The sequence below is a fragment of the Abramis brama genome (genome assembly GCF_963993115.1).
Source record: "Abramis brama genome assembly, chromosome: 17".
Classification (NCBI taxonomy): Eukaryota; Metazoa; Chordata; class Actinopteri; order Cypriniformes; family Leuciscidae; genus Abramis; species Abramis brama.
Genome location: NC_139979.1, coordinates 13,205,572 through 13,232,539, shown reverse-complemented (window position 1 = coordinate 13,232,539; position 26,968 = coordinate 13,205,572). Strand labels below are relative to the sequence as shown.

The 26,968-nt window shown below is 39.4% G+C and overlaps 1 protein-coding gene across 2 annotated transcripts; it reads right to left on the bottom strand.

The window, feature by feature from the left end:
- Positions 1-526: 526 nt before the first annotated feature.
- On the bottom strand, positions 527-26,621 carry chd4b (chromodomain helicase DNA binding protein 4b). 2 transcript variants are annotated; one of them, XM_084088674.1, is made up of 40 exons: positions 26,234-26,621; positions 25,569-25,632; positions 24,645-24,757; positions 23,937-24,206; positions 23,190-23,305; positions 22,759-23,054; positions 22,538-22,656; positions 21,711-21,831; positions 21,436-21,605; positions 21,017-21,265; positions 20,619-20,822; positions 19,934-20,145; positions 19,716-19,847; positions 19,512-19,608; positions 18,998-19,189; positions 18,380-18,580; positions 18,051-18,188; positions 17,488-17,609; positions 17,200-17,373; positions 16,773-16,914; positions 16,512-16,643; positions 16,305-16,422; positions 16,090-16,214; positions 15,884-15,976; positions 15,618-15,759; positions 11,388-11,557; positions 11,113-11,302; positions 10,396-10,482; positions 10,204-10,295; positions 9,989-10,122; positions 9,764-9,908; positions 9,503-9,659; positions 5,594-5,688; positions 5,215-5,443; positions 4,990-5,052; positions 4,744-4,908; positions 4,551-4,659; positions 4,073-4,205; positions 3,768-3,963; positions 527-1,956 (listed from the first exon to the last, which is right to left on the bottom strand). In XM_084088674.1, the coding sequence occupies exons 2-40, from the start codon at positions 25,615-25,617 to the stop codon at positions 1,781-1,783; spliced, it is 5,868 nt and encodes a 1,955-aa protein (XP_083944800.1). In that variant the 5' UTR covers positions 25,618-25,632; positions 26,234-26,621; the 3' UTR covers positions 527-1,780. The 2 variants fall into 2 exon arrangements, with proteins under 2 accessions (XP_083944800.1, XP_083944801.1); XM_084088675.1 differs by having other exon boundaries at positions 11,125-11,302.
- Between the last annotated feature and the right edge of the window lie 347 nt (positions 26,622-26,968).

The window sequence follows — 26,968 nt, the reverse complement described above, 5'->3', positions numbered from 1 at the left end:
ATTTGCTCCGATAAGTTATCTGCCTCCACCCAACCATTTTAGTTAATTGTCATAATTTCCCCATCCTGTCTTGTTGTTGTCATTCATTAACTCATGCTTTCTCTTTGCACTATCCTCTGCTGTTCTCCCCTCCATGTAATCCCTCAAAATGATTGCTACTTTTACACAAGCTCCCAAATAATCCATTTATAATCAGACTGAGAAGTCTTCATTTAAACACCTCAATCAATCCATTTGAGCTCAATTCGAATAAAATTTCAATACAATAGACAGGGCAATAGTGCAAAAAGGAATGTTTAGCCGTGTAAACTCATGAATCATACGATTTTCCAAAATGGATTTGGAATCAAAAATACCTGCACACATGGTCAGTTCCGTGATGCGTACGTTTCTATACGTCTTACGAACTGGTGAGTAGAGGAGACTGAATATTTTCTACATATTTCCTAAAAAAAACAAAAACATGTAGCATGTATGAAAGAAACTTGGCAAGCTACTCCTTAATAAAGAGACAACACTCTGCACGCTTAGTTACCTTTTTATTGCAGGTCTGAAAAAACGAACAAACAGAAGACATAATAACAATAACAGGGCAACAACGATAATTACAAAGTGAGATATTCAAAACTCCTGAAAGTGTAAAATTAGACGTTAAATAAACAGCTGCATTTTTTCACCTGTGCTAGGGGGATTTTGACTTCTCTTTGGAAAAAGAAACCGTGGCGTACTCTCTTATTACATTATTCAGGGACCAATCAGGAGAAAGAATGGGGAATAAAGGTGGATTTATTTTAACAAGCACAGAATTGATTACTAAACAATAGTGAACATGAAACTTGACTCTTCTTAAAGCAGCAGTTTTCATAATGGGGGAAAAAAAATTGTTTATAATATATACTATATTTATATATTTTTTAATTCTAAAGGAATGAAAGGTCATTTGATGGCCTCATAAGAGTTGTGGCCCTGTCCAAAATGCATCTGTGAAGTTCCCAAGATTTCAGAAGAGTGCTTATGTGTTCGTACGTTTGAAAAGCCTGCATCAGTGGACTATTACCTGACAGTCTATCTGGCATTAAGTCACCAAAATGTGAACTCGGAGGAGGATGTCACATGGTGGCATTTGGGACAGGGTCTGTGTTTACATCAGCATAAACCTTTCACTGCTGCCTGACAGTACTTACAGAAGGACAAGATGGAGACCACATGATTTTAGGTTGTATCTGGTTGGAAACCAGATGTTTAAGGGTTTAAACAGGCATTTGAAATTCAAGCTTGTGGAAATGCACAAAAAACAGTGATTCAACTAGTGTGAATTACAACATAATACACACCTGAGGAGGAAAGAGTCCCCACTGCAAAGATCCATTCCACACAAAGCAGAAATCCATACCAGCTCTTCAACCTTGCCCTGCATTGACTACTACAGTGCAGATGAGGTGACCTGAAAAACCTGAACTGGATTTCTATTGGAGAATAATTTGGGTGCCGTGTATTCTAACATATGTACACATCTCTCAGGTCAGTAGGTGTGTGTTCAGAGGATTTTTAAATGGAGGGGGTGGAATGCCTCTAAATTGAATTTAACAGGAAATGTTAGGGAACCACAGTGTGTTAGATATAGGAACCACTCCACTCTCCTTCAGTCCAAGCTAGTGTGGGCAGCTTGAACTCATTTCAGATATATACAACGGATCTGATCACCTGACCCAGGTGTATGTGAGATGATTCCTCATCGTGACTTATGAGAGGTATGGGTGAAAAATTCATCCAGGGGTCATCAGCGTGGCGCCTGCGTCTGTGTGACCTCCGGTCCTCGGCTAGCCAGCCTGCTAAGGATGCTTCTTTCTGACATCTGCAGCCGCACAGCAACGGGCGGTATTCGAGCGATGGTTGCTGGGAGCCGGGTGACATCTGCCTTCATGTCGCTGAGCAGCTCCTCCAATTGTTTGAGAACTGACAGAAAGAATGGTGATTGAGAATGGTGAAAGAATGGTGGAGATTTTTGAACACGTCTCCATTTATTTGAACATAATAGCCGCGTTTCCACCGCAGGAACTTTCCCCAGGAACTAGGAACTTTGGGCTGGTACTCGATGTGTTTACACCGCAGGAACCAGGGTCTAAATGAAGTTCCGGGTAAATATTTCCCCCTCCGATAGTCCCTGCTTACGAGGTAGTACTTTTTCAAAGTTCAGGAACTTTCAGGGGTGGGACTTGTGCGCTGCACAAGCTGATTGGTTGTGTTCACGCCGCATTTTGGTTGGATGACTCCCCGCAGCATTTTATTTATTTTTAACCTCCCTTTTTTGTAAAATCTATTGCGGTTCGTGTCGTGGCTTCATGCAGTAAGAGTTGTCTGTTTGCAAATATTGAATTTAATAAAAAAAACTGGTGGATTGGCGACGAGTTTCAGGCTTTATTTTGTGGAAGAGGAAACTTTCTGCGCGTTCGTCCCAGCCATCTCATGGTCAATGTCCGCAATAGCTGATAACATACAAATTTTATATCTAACGTTAGCATTATGAGCTTACTGAACATGCTTTATCAGTGCTCGTCTATTTTGTTTTGTTATTTACCTCGTTAGTAAACCAATACATAACTGCAGCACAGTTTGAATCTCCTCCATACTTATTATAAATGTGGCACTCAAAACTGATTACTGTCCGTCGCAGACTGGGAGGAGCAGTTGCGCGCAGTTTACCTTCCCGGTACTTTAGACCAGTGGTTCTCAATTCCAGTACTCGGGACCCCTTGCTCTGCACATTTTTTATGTCTCCCTTATTTAACACACCTGAACCAGATCATCAGCTCATTAGGAGAGACTCCATGAACTGAACTGAGTGTGTCAGATAAGAGAGACATACAAAATGTGCATAGCAAGGGGTCCCGAGGACTGGAATTGAGAACCACTGCTTTAGACCGCGGTGTAAACGCAGAAAGCAACCGGTCTGGGGCAAAAAAAGTTCCTGGGACAAATTGTTCCGGGTAATTTCGGTGGAAACGTGGCTTTTAAGGAATTCAATTCATCAGTCTCAACATTTTTGCCTACGTGCATCACTAAAGCTACAGGATGTAGTAATCAAGCCAAATGTGATCTGTAAAGCTATATTGAGATACTAAGTGTGAATTTTTGTGGATTTGAGCAGTGCTGTGTTGAAAACAGTGTTAAGCTGTGAAAGTAGCTGTGCGAAGATTTGTATAATAATTAGGACTGGTAGCCTTTGAGCACCTCACAATTCGATTTGATTTCAAATTCAAATGCATTTTTATAACACTTCATTTGATTTACAATCATATTTAATTACGATTGATATTCAAACAGGTTTAGATTCATATTTGATTTGGATTCAAATTTAAATAGATTTAATTCAAATTCAATTAGACGTGGATTCAAATTCAATTTAAATCTTACTGGATTTAGATTAATATTTGATTAAATTTTAAATTCAATTACATTTGTATTCAAATTCAATTTAAATCTAACTGATCTGGATTCATATTTGATTTGGATTTAAACTCAATTAGATTTAGATTCATATTTGATTTGGATTCACATTTAAATACATTTTTCAAATTCATATTCAGACTTAGACTAACAATTCACTAAAAATGTGATAATCAACTTTTGTTAAAAGATCCAGAATCAAATGTGTAATAAATAGTCATCATTTTTGTAATGTAAATCCTTTTTCCCTGACTGCTCGTAATAATAGTAGCTATTTTGTATTTATGATGTGCTGTACAGAGTTATGCGAGTTGTTGTACCTTTGTGTAGAACTGCATTAGCAGGCTTGTTTCCTGACATGGACTCTTTACTGAGGTGCTGGTGTGACTCCGCCAGACACTCCACCTCACTGAAGCGTGTGTTGAGTGCCATGGAGGGGTGAGAGGGGTCCTCTGTCATGTTTAGATATGCAGCACGTCTGAGCTGCTCCTCAATCACCAGAGCTTGTTCCAACAGCTAAACACAGACATTAATGATGCAGTTGAAAGAAGAGCCAACAAATTTAGCTCTAGGAAAACAATGAAGGCAGTGAGCATAAGTTTTGTAGTTTCTGTACATCTCTAACCTTAAACCTGCGAGCAAGGAACTTGTTTTTAATCTCAAGGAAGTTTCCTCGGCTCATCTCTCCCTTAAAGGGCTCGTTGAGTATGGCGAACCTCGGGTCATTCTGCACATCCTGCCAGCGAGCATAGCCGTGGCTGATGGTACAGAGATTAAGGACATAATCTATAAAATTAGGAACAGGAATCTATAAAATTATAACAGCAGTTAAATGTAACAAGTTTCTACTTGATTCTACTTGAGGACAGTTTTGATTCATTTGACATTTCTTGGCCACTACATAATTCCTGGAAATTGAAAATATATATAACTTGTGATTGGTGGTACATTTTTGAATAATACAAACAATAAAAAAGAATCATAAAATACACTAAAAGACATATTCCTTTCAGTGATGCAAGCAAATTTGTTGCTGTATCGGTACTAAAAAGACAGTGACTACCAAAATGATCAATAAAATTACGTTAATATGTCAAGGATACTGTATGATACCAGCCAGCAGCCAGTAGTCGTGGCGACGATGCCAGATCTCGTAAGTCTTCTTGGTGACCGTGGCGGCTCTCTCTTCATTCTGCCAGAGAGAGTGAAGCTCTGGAGAGAGAAACAGAGAGATCATTGATTCAAAATTCACCAGCACATACACATATACACACACACAGTAAATTCCCAGTGTACCTGTGAAACCTCCGTCAGCGATGTTAAACATGAACCTCTGCTTCACTGCTTTCTTCTTCTCCTCACTCACTCCATCCCCTCCTCCACTTGTCTCTTTGGTGTTCTCTCCGTTTTGCAGCTTAGCGGAGTCCTCTGACTTCAGTCTGTCTTTCTCGTCTTTTGGCTCTGGTTGAAGAGAGAAAGAGACATTATTGATTGTAACAGTTATGTGTGGTATAAAGGTGTGTTATTTGTGTTAGTATGTACCTTTCTTCTCATCTCTTGCTGGGCTGGTGTCCATTTTTTCTGTTTTCTCTTCAGAAGATTCTTCTGCAATGGAGTTAGAAAGTATTAATGCCACTCATGGGACCTTTACTAGAGTTTTCATGGAATGAAAGTGGATATTAAATCAGATTTTAATCATAAGACAAATGAATTTCTAATCAAATCGAAAATAAATATTGAAATGTTAGGTAGTGCTCAGCTCTTCACCTTTGGTTTTGGATGTGTCTACACTGCTTGTGGCATCTGAACTTTCAGCTTTGACATCTGAAGATGAGTTTTTCTTCGATTCAGTGGACTTCTCCTCTTTCTCTCCATCCTTCTCATTTTCTACATCCTTTTCTGCTGATGGTGAGGTGGCCTCTCTCTCCCTTTCCTTTTTTTCTTCTTTCTTTGCTGGACTGGAGGATTTCTCACCTTCATCGGGAATCTCAATAATCTGAGAAAAAAAGAAGGAACGTGAGAATGACAGTTGGAGACATGAAGAAAGAAAGTGAGACAGGCAGGTGTTTACAAAAGGAAAGTGTTTAAAAATACAGAGAATAGAAACAGGAAGATGAAGTGAAAAAGTGAGACTGTAAATAAGTACCTCATCCTCCTGTCTGAGCCCTTTCGTCTCCTTCTCTCCATCCCCCTCCATCTTCTCCTCCAGCTCTTTTACGTCTTCGCCTTTGGAAAGGTCTTCTGTTTGGATAAAAGAGAGATTCAGATTAATGCGTAACGATTAGAGTCCTGCACGGGTTCGGGTACCCGCGGGTTTGGTCAAATGGGTGAAAAATATCCAACTGTGTCAGATACGGGTGCGGGTCGGGTCGGACACGGGCTAAACACGGGTCTAAACACGGGTTTAAAACAATCACGTGCAAACGTAAAAATATATGCATATTTTTAGGAACAAAAATATGCCTGTATTTCAAGTTGATAAAATAATTTAAAATCCACATCAGTTTATTTGTGCCCACGCCCTCCCAGGTGTCTATATACCTAGTTTCACTTTTAAAAACATCATAACCGCGCACGCACGATCTGCTTGCAGTCGTCGAGATGGATGCTGAGGAGTTGAAGAAAAGAATAGCTAGTGGAGATGGTAAAGTTGTCGACAATACGTCATCAAAAATCAAGTCGAGTGTGTGGGAGAAATTTGGAGTTATCTGAAGAAAACAATATTGTGAAAGGCTTTGCTGCATGCATTTTCGTGTTGGATAGCCGCAAACGTGGAACTTTTGTGGTAACGTTAGCCATGTTCTTCACCTTTTGACAGCTTCGGCTGAAGTTGTCCTTGTGTTAATGGTCGTGTAATAACTTCTGTATGACCTATAATGTGTCTATAATGTGATAGTCTAAACTGATTTTATTTCGGTTGCGGGTCGGGTGGTCGGTTCTGTTTTAAGTGGGTCGGGTCGGGTGCGGATTTTAATTAGTGCTGCTGTCGGAAAACGGGTCGGATACGGCTTTAAGCACTGCGGATACGGGCGGGTGTGGACTTACAAAATCGGACCCGTGCAGGACTCTGGTAACGATTAGCTGCACAGAGATGCTTGGACAAAAGATGGACAAATCTTACTTCTCATTTCAACTTCCAACTTCTCATAAAAAGGTCAAATGATCTAAAAATTAGCTGTTCTGTTTTTTCTTCATGTTCACTGGACCACATGACTTTTGGTAGACAACAATTATTACTTAAAGAGCAGTTTATACCAAAGGAAAAACTACTACCCCAACTAATAAAGTTAAAATATTATTAAAGACAAATGAACAGTTAGGAATGAAATAAGAACAAGTACAAGCTTAGATAAAGTAAGGTCTAACAGTAGTATTCAGGTACAGTAAAGGAATAACTGAATGTAAAAGAACACTGCAGATAGCCTAGAAATCCAGACGCACCCTAGCGGCAGCAAATGTAATTTGCAGCCAGGTTCGTCTAGCAACTCTCCGTTGGCTTGCGAGCTGGAAAAAACAAACTCTAGTCAGGCCAATCACATCGTGTATAGAGTCAGTGGGAGGGCTTAACATAATGACGGCAGAGTTGCAACGGTTCCACGTGAATTCCCAGCTACTTGAAAACAAAGAAGATGGCTGCTGGCGAACAGTGGTTTTTCGAATCTTCGTTGCGGCACTATCCTATTGCGTGCAGAGGGAATTTGAAAGACAACCGTTTATCCCGCCCCTCGGATTGAGCCCTGCCAATGGTGTGTCCCCAGACCCAACATCTTGATGTGGGTTTGGCTTGTCAGGCTACACTGCAGAGTGAAACTGCTCATTCTAAAGGCCTGTTCACACCGGGACGAATTTCGCGCGCGATATTCGCCGACGTTTAACACCTCGTGACTAAACAAAGGGCGCCAATGTGAGTGTGCACACCGACGCGAAAAACGCCACGCGTAAAAGCGTCATTTTTTAAAAAACGCCTCGGGTTCGTTTTTTTTGGTTTGACGCGCCGCGTCAAAAACTATCCGACCAATGAGATTGGCGCTTTTGCTCACGTGTCTGGAGCTTCTGAAGTTACAGTAAAACACAACTTGGGGGCGCTCAAACACAAAACAGTCTTGCCGAGCACACATATGTAACAGCGAAGAAGATATACGCCAAGTAGCGTCTACACTGCCTGGAAGAAATAAGACGAGGAAGATGCAAGGCAAGATGAATGTAGAGTTGACTACAAAAATCTTGATAAAAGAGAACTGTTATGGAGTGGTATTGCAGAGTATATACTGTTATGAGTATGTTTATTTCTGTTTTACATTAAGCGCCATCTAATGTCAGGGAATGAATTTGCATGTTCACTCGGCTCATCGTCAGCGAAAATCGCTTGGGTGTGAACACAAAAAACGCGTTGAAAAACGCTGACGAATAACGTGCGCCGATATTCGTCCCGGTGTGCACGGCCCTTTAGGCAATAAAAACATAACGGTTCATTATGTAAGGTCTTTATACACTACTAAAAACATAGTTATGTATATGATATTGCATTTCTGTCAACAGATCCTCCTAAATATTACACAGTGCACCTTTAAATATAGATTAATCTTTATTAAAGCTGTTTTTTTATTTTTAACATTAATGACACAGACAGAAGGAGGTATTTATAGGCTGCTGACACTTATGCACAGATCCAATATAATGATACACATCCGATTTCTTTCTCACCTCTTTATGTTCACTTGAGATGTAACTGTGACATAACTGTTCACTACAATACTTGCCGAGATGGTAATTTGATATAATTTTGTCTGTATTTGTCCATTCAAGTATAAGGAGACGCGAAAGACAACTCAAGAACTCAATCTGAAACGCGGCTCTCTGTGTCCGGCTCCCTCATGGTGTGTGCACAGAAAATAGCGCGTGGGAAGCAAATTGAGTTCTCTTTCCCTTATTCTCAGGCTTGAATGGTTTAAAATCATTTAAATGTTTAAACTGACAAGACTTATAAGCACGTGCAAATAGAAAATAGATTTGCATAATGCCTGCCTATGTTGTATGTTGACCGCCGGCGAACAACTTGACCAGCCCCTCAAGCGGCATTTTACCGTGTTTTTTTCTTACTGAAATACTTCTGCAAATCAGCAGCTGTGGGCCACTATTACCTAAAACTGTGTCTATTAATGCAGATTGTCTGTAGTACTTACTACTCTGAGTAATGAAAAAGGATTGAGCAAGATTTGTTTTACAAATATTTGTTACATCATTCATTCACGTTAGTTGATACAGTTCCTGCATGTACAGCGAAATAAATTTGAAATATACACCGGTTTGTTGATGGACATTCACTTGTTAATGCTGATGGTGAGGAATTAGTTGCAACATCTCATGAAGAACATCAAACTGAGTAGTGTATCACTGAGAAACGTCCTGCTCACGTCGTACTTGCGATGGAGGTTGAATAACTAGTTCTTCCAATGTTTCAGCATTGGACTCGCACTCAGATGGATATGGTAAAATCGTCGTCATCATTACTGTCTTTGCAGTGTGTACAATTTTTTCTGCCTTTAAAAGGGATTTAGAGAGACTGATTCATCCGTCGAGTCGTTTGAAAATCAATGAAAAAATGTGGTGAGGTGCACTATATAATATGTAGGAGACTCCAAAACAAAATTAGGAGTCTTTAAAATAGCATAATAGAGACACCTTAATACAGAATTTAAAAACATCATCATAAATGAGGTGTATTCAATTCATTGTATGTATGAATACTATTACAGTATTTATTAATATTTTGAATTAGCTTCTATTTTAATTGTTTTAATATTAGTAATTGTGCTATGCCAGAGCTTTTGACGTTTTTATTAGTTTTTTTTTTATTTAAATTAAAATTTTAGTCATTTTAGTACTTCAACTTAAATTAATTTCAGTTATTTGCCAAGGAACCAACAAGGTAACAACAAGGCAAACAGTTTTTCATCAAATATCTATATTTTATTTTATTATATCACAGCTTTATTTCAATTAATTTTTAAATAGTTTTAGTTAACAATAACAACACTGATATGCGTGTGTGTACCTGTTGCTGGTGTGTTTGGCTGGGTATCTGCAGGCGTCCCTGTAGAGGGTGTTTTTGGATCTTCTCCCGCTGCAATGGCCGCCGCTCTTTTGCTTTCCTCCTGTTCTTTCATCCAGGGCATTGACCACTGACCATTGACATGCTCAAACTCCTGCACCTGTTGGAGTTTAAAACAGTCAATCACATAACTCCACTGTCATTCACAGAATCAAATAGCTCTCTATTTACCACTAAAGCACTAGCGATCATAACTTCACACACCTTCTTGCGGATCAGTGACATCACACCTATGCGTGTGAGAACGTGTTGTCGTGACAGTCCTTCCCGTGGAACGCCATCAGCAAATGTTTCTGCCCCGTCTGCGCCTGGCTCACACAGGTGACGCATAAAGAGGGACACGTATGCCCTAAAAAACAGAGAGAGTGCTCAAGTAAATGAAGTTAAAATAAATGACAAGAAATCCTCTGGAAGGAATGTCAGACTCACTTGAACTCCTTCTCTGATTTGCCTCGCAGGTCTCTAACGAGCCACTGGGTGGTGAAGGCATCCTGGGGAGGCATCCCATAACGCATCACTGCATTCAGGAAGGCCTTCCTTTGTCGAGCATTGAAGCCCAACACCTAATGAGGAGAGAGAGGTTAAGTATAACTGAGTATGTGGAAGGAATAGTTGAAACAATTGAAAGGTAAGTGAAGTTGTACCTCAATGTTTCCTCCCACTCTGGCCAGTAGGGGGGGCAGTGGTTTGTCTTTATCATTCCTCAAGCCTTTGCGACTTGGTCTTCGGGAGTTAGCTGCAAACACACAAAAAAAAAAGAGGACTATGTCAATACAAATATATATCTGTATAATAACTGCTTATTCAGATAAAGATGGTTTAATTTCATTCTTTACCTTCAGACCGCTCATCAAAGTCCTCATCACCCTCCTCTGAAGCCACAGAGTAATCTGATTGGTTATCAGACTGATCATCCTGCCAGTCTGAGGACACAAATGGGTGGGGCAATATTTTATTGAGCACTTGAGTTCTCTTGGCAAGAAAATATTTAATTTGAGGGGACAAAATCATGCTGACATCTACAACAAAAAGGTCAAACTTTTGGACACACTAGATTAAGGTTTTTAAGATGGCAAGAAACAAATTCAGTCCTAAATGCTATAATTTAGTATTATATTTTGTTTATATACAATGTATAATTCAATTCGTTATCATTAAAAACAACATCAAATTGATTAATTATGCATAAATGACAAGATTTTGTAAATAAAAAATATTTACAAAATATTTCCATAAAAAATAAATCCTCAATTTTTTCAGTTATTAATAAAGAATGGGTAAGTGTGTCCATACTTTTGACTGGTAGTGTACATCCAAACAACAACCACACAAAATTATAAAAATGAATAAACCATAAATATAATAATTTATAAAAAATAAAGGATGAAACATTATTTTCATTGGAAAGGATTTACAGATATTACACAACACACAAAAATTTAGCTACCAGACCTAAAATCACACAAGTTCATCTTCATCCATACAACACACATGCAACTACTCACGAACATACAGGGAAAGAGTAGTAAAAAAAGCTTAAAATGCGCCTGTACCCCGTCTACTACCTCTGTCCTCCTGTGAGCAATCGTTGTAGTTCACGGGTTTGCGTGGCCGTTTGCCTTTGCCCAAGTGACGAGCGAGATCTTCCTGCTGCTGCTCATAATGATGGCGCAACAGTTTCTCCCAGTAATCAGGATCTACACTTTCTTCCTGCTTAATGATCTCTCTATCCACATCCTCCTCCTGACGAAGACATTCCATAAAATATAGATACATATGACATAAACACACCGCGCACACAGACAGTCACAATCCCACACAAACTTACCTCCTCTTCCTCATCTTTTACCACATACTGAGCCACTTTAAAGGAGCTGAGGTATTCATTCATACTCTGCAGCTCTGTGTCGTCTGTTGCATCTTGGTTTCTATCCAACAACCGATCAATGGCCTTGTCATCATAGTGGATCACACTGCCGTCTTCCTCCTTATTGTCACCTGGATAAGAGATATTTACTTGTTTTAGAATTTATTTTAATCTTTACTTTGTCCCTTTCTTGTATCGAGCCTGTTAATTCCTGTTAATTCCATTTTTGTATTTGTTTATTTTCCATATTGTCTAGTACTAGAAGTGCTTTACAAGCATTGGCAGTATTTTAAAGGGGTGGTTGATTATAATTTCACTTTTCTAACTTTAGTTAGTGTGTAATGTTGCTGTTTGAGCATTTTAGATTTATAGATTATCATGACAGAATATGCTAATCAGTGACTAGAAGATAACTACACATAAGCTACATAAATTCATCAACTAACCATTCAGAAATGTTGTCTACATGTTTTCACTTGTTCTTGAGTCTCTCCATCTTCCTGACTTCGGTTTGAACATAAAAGGCTACAAGTTTTTGAAATTTTCAGTGCATGTCTGTGTGAGGTAAAAGAACAAGAGCTCTTGAAGCTCCGCCCACTGTGCGGGGAGCAGAAGCTTATTTGCATTTAAAGGGGCAGACACAAAAACGGTGCGTTTTTTGCTCACCCTCAAAAAGTGACAATTTTAACATGCTATATAAAAATATCTGTCGGTATTTTGAGCTAAAACTTCACATACACACTCCGGGGACATCAAAGACTTATTTTACATCTTGTGAAAAGGGCATTATACCAGCCCTTTAAAGGGGTCATGAGTGACATGGATATTTTTTTTATTTTATGTTTTTTAAAGTTTTTTGCACACAAAAATAAATAAATATATATACAATATGCAGAAAAACTATTATTTTCAACCTTCATTCTGACCCTCTGTCTGAAATTATCTGTTTTTAAGGAACGGCTACTTTAAAGCATGTCAGTAAATGGCTACTATTATGATTAGCTAACGTTACTGCATTGGAAATCGTATCAACGCCCACGCAAGTAAAGTGTTTTGAAAACATTATCCATATAAAATTTTGTAATTTACAGACAAAGCATTATGAAATAATTTACTTACAATATGCGGTGCAGCTTCTGTCAGATCCAATACAGTTGGCTGCTTATTCTTTCAACGAAATGTTCTTTGCAAACTCTCCATTAATTATACTGTGCATCATTTGCTAAACAAAATCCCCCGAACAAACATGTAATACTCGGGCACGATAAGCGACGTATTTTAAAATAAATATCTACTTGTTTCTGATGCTGGGATCCTTCTGAGGTCTGCACAGAGACGCAATCGAGTTGTTTAAACTGGGCGTGTCACGGTGGACGTTTTTTTCACTTGTCCGTTTGTCCTGTTGTCGACAGACTCAAGTGCGTAGAGCATGTCAGAAACTGAATGCGCATCTGTATACTGTATCCAGTAACAGTGTAGACATCATCAGTGATTATAATGGGTTCCATTTGCTATTGATGCAACATGAGTCACGTGATGCTCACATCCTAGGCAAATGACAGCCTTTAAAGTGTAAGTTGCAGGTTAACCACCACAGCCAATTAATGTGTAAATTAAAGTGCTCTATATGTATACATTTAATTATTTCTGTCTTAAAATGCGTTAAAATAACATTTATTGGGGTTTCTTCAAAGGTAGCGTGTTTTTTCAGTAACTGGTGATGACGTCACAAGAGGAACTCGCAACCCATACTCTGCTAGATTCTTACTGTATTATGGCTATTTGGAGAACGACTGAGGATGTGGGAAACCATCAAATTCTTTATGGACCACAGCCCTACAATTTTTAAACGGTCAGGCGTGAGAGAGGGGACCCATGGCACTCAAAGAGTTATTAATGCTTGGTGTGAGGAGAATGAGTGGAGGGTTGGCCAGGTGTCCTGGTGAGTAACGTTAGCTACGTTAGAGCTAGTCTAGCCTGGTGCAAACTTAACCCGGATAATATAACGGAACAAGCAAGTCTTTTCAAAATATTGCCGTCATGTAGAATAGCAAGGAGGGACAACGACTGAAGACATTATTTACTTACAGTAAGTCAGTCCAAATCAGAGCTGTAACGTTAGAGATGCACACACTGCACAGGCACCAATCGCTAGTCTCATCGACGCCTCAAACGTCATGTAATACCCTTCCTCAATCCACACGTTATCAATTTCTCACGATTTAATTAGCGATGTTTATTGTCAGAAAAGAAAAAGATCGATGTCCCCATCACTGTGTTTGTGTGGGCTATGCCACCCAATTGAATCAGCAGTGGAGAGTGTGTGCTGCCGTGAGGTGAACGCGTTTTGGAGTTTAGTGGAACAGCTCGACCTGCGACCTGCTGATCTGACGTGCCTGAACCCGGTGCCTGAACCCGTTTGTTTTGCGAATAGCTTATTCTCATTTCAGGCAGGATCACGGCCCCCTTGAAGTCAGCACACACGAGTATGTTTACAATTGAGTTATTTTATCCATAATTTTTTTTTATCAAATAAAACATACAACCAACTTTTCTGAAGTTATGTAAGGCATCTATAGCTGCTAGCGTATGGTAACTCTACTGGTGAGTTCCTCTTATGACGTCACGCCCCATCTAGTGGAAGGGAGCGGGAGCGGTTAAAACCACTGTTAAAAGTGCCAACTTTTCATATTATATCAGCATTTTGGTATAAAAAACAATGGTGGGCGGTTCTTATCTTTATGTTTAATAAACACATTGTATTATCTTCGTGAAAAATTTAACCTGCAATTTACACTTTAAGCGACTGAATGCCAGTGGGCGGGGCCTATGGTGTGATGATGTATTCATCGATGTCTTGCTCTGGAGGCAGTCATATGCAAATGTAATTGCCTGTGTGACATCACAGATCCCGCAATATCAAAACGAGCTGTTTTTGGAGCTTGATTAAATAAATGCTTTGTTTATAATGAGGTGGACATTTTAAGCTATGCAACTTGCTGGATGTTTTAATGGTACAAAGACCTCTTATATGTCAAAAGATCAAGGCAAATTTCTCATGTGATGACTCATTTAATCATGCTAATAATTTTTTCTTGACACTCATTTTGAGGGAGAGAGATGGTAGATAAAAATATAACACAACACAACACAAATTTAAAGTGAGCGGTAACTGGGTCAGGTGATGGAATTTATTTCAGCCCAGGGCTCAACAGTAGGATTTTATTTTATTTACCATGTCAGATGTTTACTTTTAATTGCCCATTACAAAGAAATGTTGCCATACATTTTATTTTTAACCTATTGAGGCATCAGAGCGAAACTCATTAACATCAATTCTCAGAATAATAAGATCATGTATAGTTTGAAGCTCTAAATAATCTTTCACTGAAAGCAGAACTTCACATCTACACCAGAGCAGCTTGCGTTGGGGATTTTATTATCATACCCGATACTGACTGATCCACAAAACAAGACACACATAAACTCTTAAAGGATTAGTTCACCTCAAAATTAAAATTTCCTGACAATTTACTCACCCCAATGCCATCCAAGATGTTCATGTCTTTCTTTCTTCAGTGGAAAAGAAATTAAGTTTTTTGAGGAAAACATTTCAGGATTTTTCTCCACACAATGGACTTCAATGGCAACCAAGATGTTGAAGTTCAAATCAATGCAGTTTCAAAGGGCTCTGCACGATCCCAGCTGAGGAATAGGGTCTTATCTAGCGAAATGATCAGCCATTTTCAAAAAAAAATTTAAAATGTATATACTTTTTAACCACAATTGTTTGTCTTGTGCTGGTCTGCGACGCGCCACGTTCTATCATCTATCTAAAGCCCTTTGAAACTTCATTGATTTGGACTTCAACATCTTGGTTGCCATTGAAGTCCATTGTGTGGAGAAAAATCCTGAAATGCTTTCCTCAAAAAACCTTTTTTTTTTTCCACTGAAGAAAGAAAGACATGAACATCTTGGATGGCATTGGGCTGAGTAAATTGTCAGGAAATTTTCATTTTGAGGTGAACTAATCCTTTAAGTACGAGCTGAACACCTGTAACTTACTGTAGCCAAAGTTCGGCTGCATTTAAATGTCCTTATTGTTCTGTCAAATGTCTATTCCACTTTCTGATCTCAAATCAAGGTCATGTTTAGAAGATGAAGAATTACTTAAAACAGTGTTTTTCTCACCCTCTCCGAGCTCATATTTGAAAAGCTGTTCTGTGCCGAACTTTAAGATGTCATCCAATTCTTGTTTGGACATGGATCCAGCCTTGGAGCCCAGACCAGGCCGCACCACCAGATGGGTCAACATCATCTTCTTCTTTGCCACCTGAGACACAAGGGTCAGGCGATGACTTTTGCAAGGGGTAGTGTTTGATTGTTAAGTGTTTTTCTACATAGTTTTGTATTTGCCTGGGTTTTAAACAGTTTCAAACCACTGTTTCATATCTCACCTGTGTAATTCTCTCCTCAACAGATGCTTTAGTGACAAATCGATAGATCATGACCTTCTTATTCTGACCAATACGATGAGCCCTGCTAAATGCCTGAGAAAGACAACAGAAGAGAGACCGTGTCAGAAAGAGTTGGTCCACATAGTCTCTCACAGAGATGCAGGTGTTTGATAGTTTTAGTATCAGGCATTTCACATCGTCTCTACCTGGATGTCATTGTGCGGGTTCCAGTCTGAGTCGTAGATAATGACAGTGTCAGCAGTTGCCAAATTGATGCCCAAACCCCCTGCTCTAGTGGACAGGAGGAAAACAAACTGAGGAGCGCCAGGAGCTGCAATGAGAGGAAATAGACATTTTTGATCAAAACAAAACATCCATAATGTTGATCAAACTGCTGTTATGGCTGGCATTATCCCCTTACCATTGAATCTATCGATGGCTTCCTGTCTCATCCCTCCAGTCACCCCTCCGTCTATCCTTTCATACTTGTATCCCTCGTTCTCCAGGAAGTCTTCCAGCAAATCCAACATCTTTGTCATCTACAACAGTAGTTTTAAGTATATTAGAGTATATAGTTTTATTCTGAGTATATTTGTAATCTGTGTGTGTTTCAGGCATGTGTGTGTACCTGTGAGAATATAAGGACTCTATGTCCACCCTCCTTCAGTTTTTTCAGCATCTTAAACAGAAGCATCAGTTTCCCAGAAGCCTTTGTGAGGGCACTGCCATCATACATGCCATTGGGCATTTTAGGGGCTTCCTGCAAAATGAGACCCATATCGATCACCCATTAAAAAGTATTGTTGTTATTAATTTAAAACCTAAAAGCTGTCAGTTCCCCCATTTCTACTGTAAAATGGTAGTTGAGAGTGAGTGAATGGAAGCTCACATTAGCAGCTGTGGGAAAAAGGTAGGGGTGGTTACAGCATTTCTTCAGGTCCATGACCACATTGAGCAGAGAAACCTGGTTTCCTCCTCCACGAGTGTTCAGAGCTTCAAAGTTGCGTGTCAGGATGTACTTGTAATACTTCCTGTCCCAGAAAAACAGAAAATCGAATCAGAGGCTATTGTCATTTAAAAAGCCTCCAGTAAATGTAATAAAAGGACATTAAATGGCCCATTTAACTATATTTTATATAGACAGACTGAGTAAACAGAATCATCAAACTGTCAGTCATACAGTACAATGATATAGATGCTGTAAATAACAGATGTTGTCCAGCAGGTGGCACAAATCAGTCTGAGTGAAAATTTAGAAGAAATGTGCAGAATCTTAAATAGAACATTCATTGACAATTACTGAACAAGTCTCGTACTTCTGCATGGGGCTGAGCTCCACACGCACGATGAGCTCAGTTTTTGAGGGCATGTGTTTGAAGACATCAGCTTTAAGTCTTCTGAGCATGTGTGGACCCAACATGTCGTGCAGTTTCTTAATTTGGTCTTCTTTAGCTATATCAGCAAACTCTTCCAGGAAACCTTCCAGATTACTGAAACACACACATATTTGGTACTGAACAATGTCAACAAAAAAAAAAAACTGAGGGCACACAAAAATCATCATCGCACTCACTTTTCAATAACACACAAACACACACACTTACTTGAATCTCTCAGGTGTGAGGAAGTTGAGCAGATGGAAGAGCTCCTCCAGGTTGTTCTGTAAAGGTGTGCCTGTCAACAGCAGCTTATGCTGAAGAGGATAGTTATTCAACACACGAAAGAACTGAGAGAGAGGGGGAAAAGGAGAGAGAAAGTATGTGTGTGTTAGTTTTACATCCAAGACTTATTTATCATAAAATTTAAAGAATAGATCTCTCAGAAATCAAAGTTCTGTCATCATCTATTCACTCTCATATGACTTTCTTCAAAGAATATGCAAAAGCACCATAAAAGTAGTCCATAAGACCATTGCACTATTTTCCAAGTCTTTTGAATTTATTCGATAGCTGTTTTTTTATGAAAAAAAAAAAGCTCAAATATAAGTACTTTTAACCTCAGTGGGCTGATATCGACTGCAATCCAATCATTGAGTTAATGAAAGAAACAAAGTCATACAGGTTTGGAACTACGTGAGAGTAAATGATGACAGAATTTGAATTTTTGGAACAAATCCTTTAAGTAGTAAATACTTTGGTGTGTCAGGGGTCTGACACATGGATTTTACCTTTGACTGGTTATTTTTCAGCCTATGGGCCTCATCTACCACAAGACAAGCCCAGTCAATGGAGCCCAGGATGGCTTGATCAATTGTGATGAGCTCATAGGACGTCAACAGCACATGAAACTTCACAGCAGCCTCTTTCTGCACAGATGAAGAGAGTTTCAGGAACCACGCATAGTAGGCAGATAAAGACAATGGCACTATCATCAAACCACACAGCAGATGTGCCAAAGATTTACATGAACCTACATGTTTACAGTTATGGTTACTAGTTCTCTCTGATTATAAGCTATTGTATCAGCTCTTCCCCTCCTTTCCTCTGTGATTCATACCTTCATTTTGGAGGCCTTTTTCCCACCGCGGATGGCATTGTCCTCAAAGGAGAATTCATTCTCTCGTATGACAGCTCTGCTGTCTTTATCACCCACATAAGTGACCACGTACATGTCCGGGGCCCACATCTCAAACTCTCTCTCCCAGTTTATAATAGTGGACAGCGGGGCACTGACCAAGAAGGGCCCCTTCGAGTGACCCTGAGAGAAACCATTACCAAATATACCACATTATTTACTTTAAAGCCACAAAACATTTTATGATAAACATCCATGTCTTCCTAGAGACCATTTATAGAGACCAGCACAACTTAAATTGTTTCTGAAGCACCAAATCAGCATATTAGAATGATTTTTGAAGGATCGTGCATGTGACACTGAAGCCTGGAATAATGGCTGTTGAAAATTCAGCTTTGCCATCACAGGAATAAATTACATTACAAAATATATTAAAATAGAAAAGAGTTATTTTAAATTTTAATAATACTGTTTTTACTGTCATTTTTATTTAAAAGAAATGCAGCCATGGAGAGCTGAGGCTTCATTTTGAAAAACATTTTCATACCGCCCCAAAACTTTTGAGCGATAGTGTACTTATATATTTTTAAGAAAACACACCTCTTTGTAGAGCGAGTAGAGGAAGACAGCCGTCTGAACAGTCTTTCCAAGACCCATCTCATCAGCCAGGATGGTATCTGTGCCCTGAGCCCAAGAAAAGCGCAACCAGTTCAGTCCCTCCAGCTGGTATGGGTGAAGTGTGCCGCCTGTAGAGTCCAGATAATCCGGTTGCCTATCAAACTTTATAGTGGGCTGAAAGTAAGAGACAAGAAGAATATTAGTTCATTGACAGTCAAAACCTATTAATACATTTTCTTTGGCTTTTAAACAATGTTTTCAAACAATCTATATGTGCAATTGTTGGCCTTACTGATTATTATATTAATGGTTACACTTGAGAGAAAATTACGGGGAAAAAGTGGGGAACAGGACAGAGAAAAGAATCCATGGTATGAATTTGCATTGAATAACTTGCAGTGCTAAACCATGGCTCCGACCTAAATGTGTAAAGTATTAAAAATTCCATATTATAAAGTAGACAGAAGTTGATTTGAGTTGTTCCAAGAATCCTTACATCCACAACAGGATTTGCAGGAGGCCTCTCTGACTTCCTCACTTTGACCTTCTTTATCTTTTTACCTGGTCTGCCCTCCTCTCCAAGCATCAACTCCCTGACAAACAGAAAGAAAGAAGATATGTAGATTAAATTATAACTGCAACATTGTTTCATAGAAGGGTGTATGCGTGTGAAATGCTGCAGAGTCCTGTGTGTATGTACCTGTGGTTCCAGTAATGCTGTTTGAAGGTCTCAAAGTCTGGGATGTCCATGTCTTCACACTCCCAGGTTGACTGATCATACTGTAAATCTCTCCATTTGATCAGATAGTGAACATTATTCTTCTTATCCACACTGCCAGAGAGAACGGAGAAATTAATGTCCAAATAGTTGAGCAGATGTTGTTCTTCATGAGATTTTGAACATCTGAACAACCTCACCTGTGATTTAATATGCGGTGGATGAGGAGCCACTCCATCTTTACTCCAAAGCGCCCATACTGATCCTCCATACGGGCATAGAAGGGATCTTTATTCTTCCTCTTACAGCTCTTATCCTCATCTCCCTCAGCACCCATCTCTAGATTGGGGGGCTCTTCCATATCTGTCTTCCGCTGATAGTTACGGAACATTACCTGACAGTTCAGCTCCAACTGTGACGAGAGAGAGAAAGACATACCTGATTGGACGATTTTACTAATAAACACGCCCATGTAAACAAATGCACAATTTAATGTGCAATTGGGCATATAAGAGAGTGTAAATACTTTTATGTTCTTGACTTACAAAGATGGACAATATAACGGTACCATACCGGCTATAAGAGGTATTATAAATAATGTGTTAAGTGTGCATGTTCATTTTCTCTATTTTTACATTTAGATTACTCTTGCCGTGATCTAACATTCACTTAAAGTTAATATGCAAAAACAGTAATAATTTAGAATTTTAAACCGTCAATTTATTATCTATCGAGGGTTTCATTTTTCATTTATTTTCGACAAAAACGTATAGATTTAATATCAGCCAAAACAAGGAAATAATTAGTTAATCATATCTGCAAGAATATTAATATTGGAACATCCCTACTTACAAGAAATTGTGTGTGTTTTTATTTGTGCATTACCTGTAGTTCCTGGACCCAAGAACAGTGCCAGTAAGACATGTTGCACCACTTCACAAAGAACTCTCTCTCCTTCCGACCAATCATAGGAGGAGGATCTGGAGCATCGGCTGGGAGGTCTACAGGCCGAGGCACGGGCATAGGGGGAGGGGCTTCACCCCAGCGCCACGTCAGAACTTTCTGGACTTTGCCTTTCAGTGGAGCACTCTGAGAAAACAAGATATTATATTATATTTGTTTTGTAGAATTAAACAAACAAGCAAAAATAAATAAATGTTAATTGAGATTCAGTAATGTTGATCCTATATATTTCAGCAATGACATCTACGAAGATAAAATCTCAAGAAAACCAAATCCAAAGGATAGACTTGGACTAACACACTATATTATTCCTCTCTCACCAGGCAGCGTGGGCAGATCCACTCTCCGTTGGGGATGTCTGGCAGGGGAGGGTTAAGACAGTGTAAGTGGTAAGACGAGGGGCATGTGTCACAGCACAGCAGCTCTCCTCCATCCTTGCAAACCCGACAAAACTCCATATGGTGATCGTCTTCCTCTTCTACCTCTCCTTCATCCCTCCTTCCATCATCATTCTCCTCCTCACCCTCAGAACTCTCCTCACGAGCCTCCCATTGAATTCCTTCCTTCTCCTGAGAGAGAGACATAAATAATGCATAATCAACAGAAACTTTAGTCATTAAATATCAATGGAATGTAGAGAACTAGTGCACACACACAGAATATCATTTTTACTCAATGAGCCCAGAGCAGCTTGAGGAAAGGACATACATTCATTCTGAACATGTTTGCATGTACTTACGCAGTGTGGGCAGCTCCAGGTGCCCTCTGGGGCTCTCTCCATGTCAGGATCTAGACACACCATGTGATAGGCTCTCGGACAGGTGTCACACAGAATGATCTCACCACCCTGCTGACACACCTCACAATAGTCCTGATGATCGGTCTCATAGCCATCAGCATCCTCATCCACTATGAAAGTAAGAGGGCTTATATCAAATATAAATGGCTGGAAAGTGTCCAAACTAGTATAGTGTGTTCAATATAGCATTTGTGTTCAGCAGAGTACTGACTCACCCTTCTTCTTCTTCTTGGAGCTCTTGGACTTCTTACTCTTGGAACGGCTGCCCCGACTGTTAGATCCATCACTTACTGAGAAACTGTCAAAATCACTCTCACCATCATCATCCTCACCACTCTGAGAGAAGAAACCATGGGTGAAGGGGTGCAAAACAAGTTAGTGATGTTAGTGATGCCATAAAAAATAAGGAATACATGTATAATTTAATATATATGCAGTATTGTTCAACAGTTTGGGATTTGTAAGATTTTTTCAATGTTTTTAAAAAAAAGTTTCTTATTCTCACCAAGGCTGCATTTATTTGATCAAAAACACAGTAAAAACTATAATATTGTGACAAATTAAACATTTTCTATTTGAATATATTTGTAATGTATTTGTATGTATTACTGTAATGGAGTTACTGCTCAAGTAACATTTGTTATCATTATCAATGTTGAAAACAGCTGCTTAATACTTCTCCAGAATAAATTTATGTTCAATATTTTTCAGGATTCCTTGATGAATAGAAAGTTCAAAAGAAATTCATTTATTTGAAATGGAAATCTTTTTGTAACATTATAAATGTCTATACTTTTGATCCATTTAAATTATCCTTGCAGAACAAAAGTATTAGTTTCTTTCCAAAAGAAATCTTACTGATCCCAAACTTTTGAACAGAAGTACATGCATTTATTTAACATAATTATATATCATTAAATATTGTAATATAATTATTAACTATGATATTAATATATTAACTAATAATATTAAATAAATATGAATAATAATGTACTGTATAAATTAGCTAATATATGTAAGAATATAAGGAATAGATGCATACAGAGGAACGCTTTCTCTTGAAATTTCCCAGTTTAATCTTGAGTGGAGCCACTTTCTTCGCTTTAGACTTTTTGTCCTGGGACTTTGGAGTGGACTTGGTCTTTCTACGTGCATTTGGGCCTAGAGTAGATACATACACGACACAAAAAGTTGAGTAATTAAAAAAATACATATAATAAACACACTTTTGGTCCCCCAAAAAACGCTCATCTCTCATCTGACCTTTGCCCTCTTTGGTCTTGGCTTTCCGCAGAGGGACCGCTGGGGGCTGCTGGGGTGGGGGTAGTGCAGCAGGAGCTGCTGTTGATGTGGGCGTGGCTGTGGGTGCCGCCCCTCCTCCATCCACCCTGGTCACCATACTCTCCACTGCAGCAGCTACGTTGGCAGCTGCCAGGGCTGCGTTAGCACTCGCTGAGCCTCGCATGGGATTATTAGTGCTGAACTCCCGCCATTTAGCTCCTAAAACCATCATCATCTTTGACACAGCGATCTTAGGGTTCTTAGCAGCTATTAGAGGTCTAAACAAGAGACGAAATGAAAAAGACATTTCAGATCAGTCACCTGACAGCTATGGAATATTATATGGATGTTTACATGAGGTGATAATAGATATGGGACAAAAACAGAAAGTCAAAGAAGCAGAACTGCTCTACCTGACAAACTGACTGAAAGCTTTGTAATTGGTGAGAGAGGTGTAATCCTCCTGGGTGAAGGTATAGTCGATGTCTTTCATTCCCCAGTCTGCTAATAGCTGAGAGGAAGATTTGGGCTGGAGAAAAGAGGTGAAAAACAGGTGACCGACACTGGAGAATGCAATCATAAAAAGGTAGCCATATATATAATATCATCTGACCTGAACCTTTATCCAAAAACATACACTATCATTTCAAAGGTTTGGGGTAAGATTTTTTCAAAGAAATGAATGCCCTTACTCAGCAAGGATGCATTAAATTGATCAAAAGTGACAGTAAAGACACTTACAATGTTACATAATATTTCAAATAAATTCTATTTCTAAACAAAATAAGAGTAAGAGACTCCTTTAACAGCATTTAATAATCTTAACAATCCAAAATTTTGAATGATAGTGTACCAAGGAAAAAGTACAAAATATAACATTAGCTGATGAAAACTTTACAAGCAAAACTGAAAATCAGTATTTATTGTGGCAACAATGTAGAAAGGAAAGGGCAGGGCTTGACATTGGATTTTTCCAGAAATGTCCTTTGGACAAGTAACACTGATTGTTAAAGCATAAGTAATCTAATACAAAAATACAATACTGTGTATGTGAACAAATAATATTTTTTTATAAAGCATGACAAATAGTTTTTTTGAATCCTGTGGGGTTTTTTTTGTAGTTGTCCCGTCCCATAGACTACCCATCGGCTACCCCTTACCTGTCCTTCATTATCATCGTCATCATCATCTTCCTCCTCGGGTTCTGGGTCTTTACGTTTGCTTTTCCCTCCAGATGAGCCGCCAGCCTTTTCTCCCGCTGAACCTCCCTTCTTCCTCTCCTTGGAGGAGCTGGATCTCTTTTTCTTCTTCTTGCTCGGAGCATAGTCACTCCCTTCACTCTCAGATCGCATCACTCTGTCCTCCTCCTCTTCCTCGCCTTCTACCATTCGGATTGCTTCCATGACTTCAGGAGAGCTGACAGGAACCTCCTAGATCATGAAATCACCCAAGGAGAGGTGACAGTATCAGATATATTCAGGAAAGAACCCTTCAGTTCAATGCTTGATCCTAAAACATGTTTAACATTTATGGTAATGAAAAATTATGATTGATGTGACACTGCCCTTCAAATGTTTGTTTTATTTAAAGAGGTCTCTTATGCACACCAAGTCTGCATTTATTTGGTCAAAAATACAGTAAAAATAGTAATATTGTGTTGTTGTTTTTTTTCATTTAAAGTTCAATTATTCCTGTGATAGCAAATCTTACTTCAGTGTCACATTATCCTTAAGAAATTATTCAATAACAATGTAAATGTATGTTATGGCTTGATTTAATTTAATATAATACATCCTTACTAAATAAAAGTATACACACACACACACACACACACACACACATATAGACTGAAGAGGTGCTCTGCTAACCTCTCTGAGGACTTTTTGTCGTTTGCTGCTCCTGCTTTCACGGCTTTTCTTTGCTTTCTTCTTCTTTTTGGATTTGGGAGTCTCTGCCTCTGATAATTGTTCATCCACATCATCTGTCCAAAGCAGACACAGCATACACCAAGCATAAAATAATAATAACTAAACAATCATCTTAATTTTGATTTTCTGTCCTTCCTATCCTTCCAGAACCGATATAATACTTTTATTCTAATTGTATGACCCTTACTGAAATATAGCTCATCAATTTAGATCCATTAACACAGTTTAAAGCCTTTAGAATACATTATTGTTGTGCATTCCTGCCTCGAGATGTTAACCTACTGTCCAAATATGTCAGCAGCAGTGAAACTAGGGCAAAAGGCTCTTGCTTTGGAAATCATTCATTTATTATAAGCTCTCTGTTGATAGGATGGGCTACCAACGCCATTTCCGAGGGCGGCCAAAATAGGAAAGCAAAACAAATGGGTTTGACACACTATGCTAAACAATATTCGGCCGGTACGAACGCTTAAGTACAAAAACAAGCCACTTTCGCTCATATGATACTAAGCTAAAGGAGTCTGTAACAAAAAGGGTTTATGTTTTATTTTAACAGCTGATGCTTTCACTACGGATCAGTGAATCAGGAAGTGATGTGACTTTTGCATGCAGCTAACTGGCTAACGTTACTGCATCATAACCTAAAGATTTGGCTTTATTTAGGTGGATGATGCAGTTACACGTGGCTCGCCAGCTCAAGCAAAATAGATAAACATTCAATCTAACAGCGTTCTCCTTACAGAAATGGCAATTTGTCTAGATGTCAGCAGTTAATTTACATGTTTGGGCTCATTTAGGGAGGTTATATAACATGATGTGGTTAAATGAGGGTCCAGACTCTGCTCGGGACAGCTAAAGCCTTACCATCTTGCATGGGTCCAAAATGGTCCCGGTCGTCTTCACTCCCTGACATATCCCCGTCAGGACGCTTCATAAAATAGAAATAACAACAATATTTTGGTCAGGTTTTTAGCAGCACCCCATGTTGACAGAGAGAAACAAGTGACAGCGGAGGCTAGCTGTGTTAAGGTAAAATAAAATCAATTAACAATGGTGGCATTATAAAACTACAACATCACACAGCGTGTAGGGTTAAAAAGAGTTTGACGTAGTCGTGTCATTTCGGCCTTTTTCGTAAACTTTCTCGTTCGGTCCGAGCGAAAGACGCCTCAACTTAGCTGTCAATCAAGTTAGCAAAGCTAGCAAACAGAGTCAAGTGATCCAGGGAAAATGGCAGCCGACTAGATGAGTTGAGTTAAAGCGCTTATCTGCCTTCGTTTCTGATTATATTCGATTCTTAAAAACTTTCCTCCTTGAAAATAACACGCGGAGGTCGCGAAGCCCCAGACAAACACCATTTGGCCCTTTGTGACGCGGTGTCTAACAGTTGTAAGTTACCCGTAATTTTAGATTTGTTTATTTGTTTTCTGTTTTCTGATATGACAAAAAGCTCATCGAGGGACACGAATTTATATGTATGTATATTTTTAATGCAGGCGGTTGGAAGTGGGTGGGAGGAATTGACTTACAGGTCAGTCCAAGGTGTAGATACTCGGCGGTATGATCAGCTTTAGTCTGACGCGAAAGCTGCAGGTTACTACCTATCACTGAAAAATAAAAAGAAGCTCCGAAAAGGTGTTAATCTTTGGGAGACGTCGTCCACTCTTCTCCCCTTTCCCCAGCGTCAGTGACCAGAAGCGAACATCCTCATACACACAAAGAAATCAGGGGGGGGTAGAGACATCCCATAATAATCCTAGGCACGCTCCCCCCTCCCTACAACACTCACTCAACTCTGCATAGTTACCTCGCAACCTACAGACCATAATAATCATCTCCCCCTCGCACACAGTACCAGCAAGTACACACTGCCTTCCCCTTTCTTAGTCCCTGCCCCCTTAGCAACCACGTTGCTATGGAGACACTGCCCCCTCCCGCCCTCACTGACATCCCATAATAGTCATAAGCAGGCCGCTCTGACATCCCATAATAAACACAACTCCTAAAAGAGAGGGAAGAAAAAAAACAACACCAGTCACATGGTCTCCAGGGAAACCCCAGGCCGCTGGCGACAGACCATAATAATCTGCGGCTGTCTGTCCACCTGGCTGGGTTTTTGGTGCACGAGTGACAAAAAACACATATGAGCACCTGGTTGGAAGACGGGCTAACAAGTAGTGCGCTTCGGCTATCTGTCAAACGCCACACACTACAAGAGTGACGCTTCACAGCTTCAGAGGTGATGAGATGTCAAGGTGCCGCAG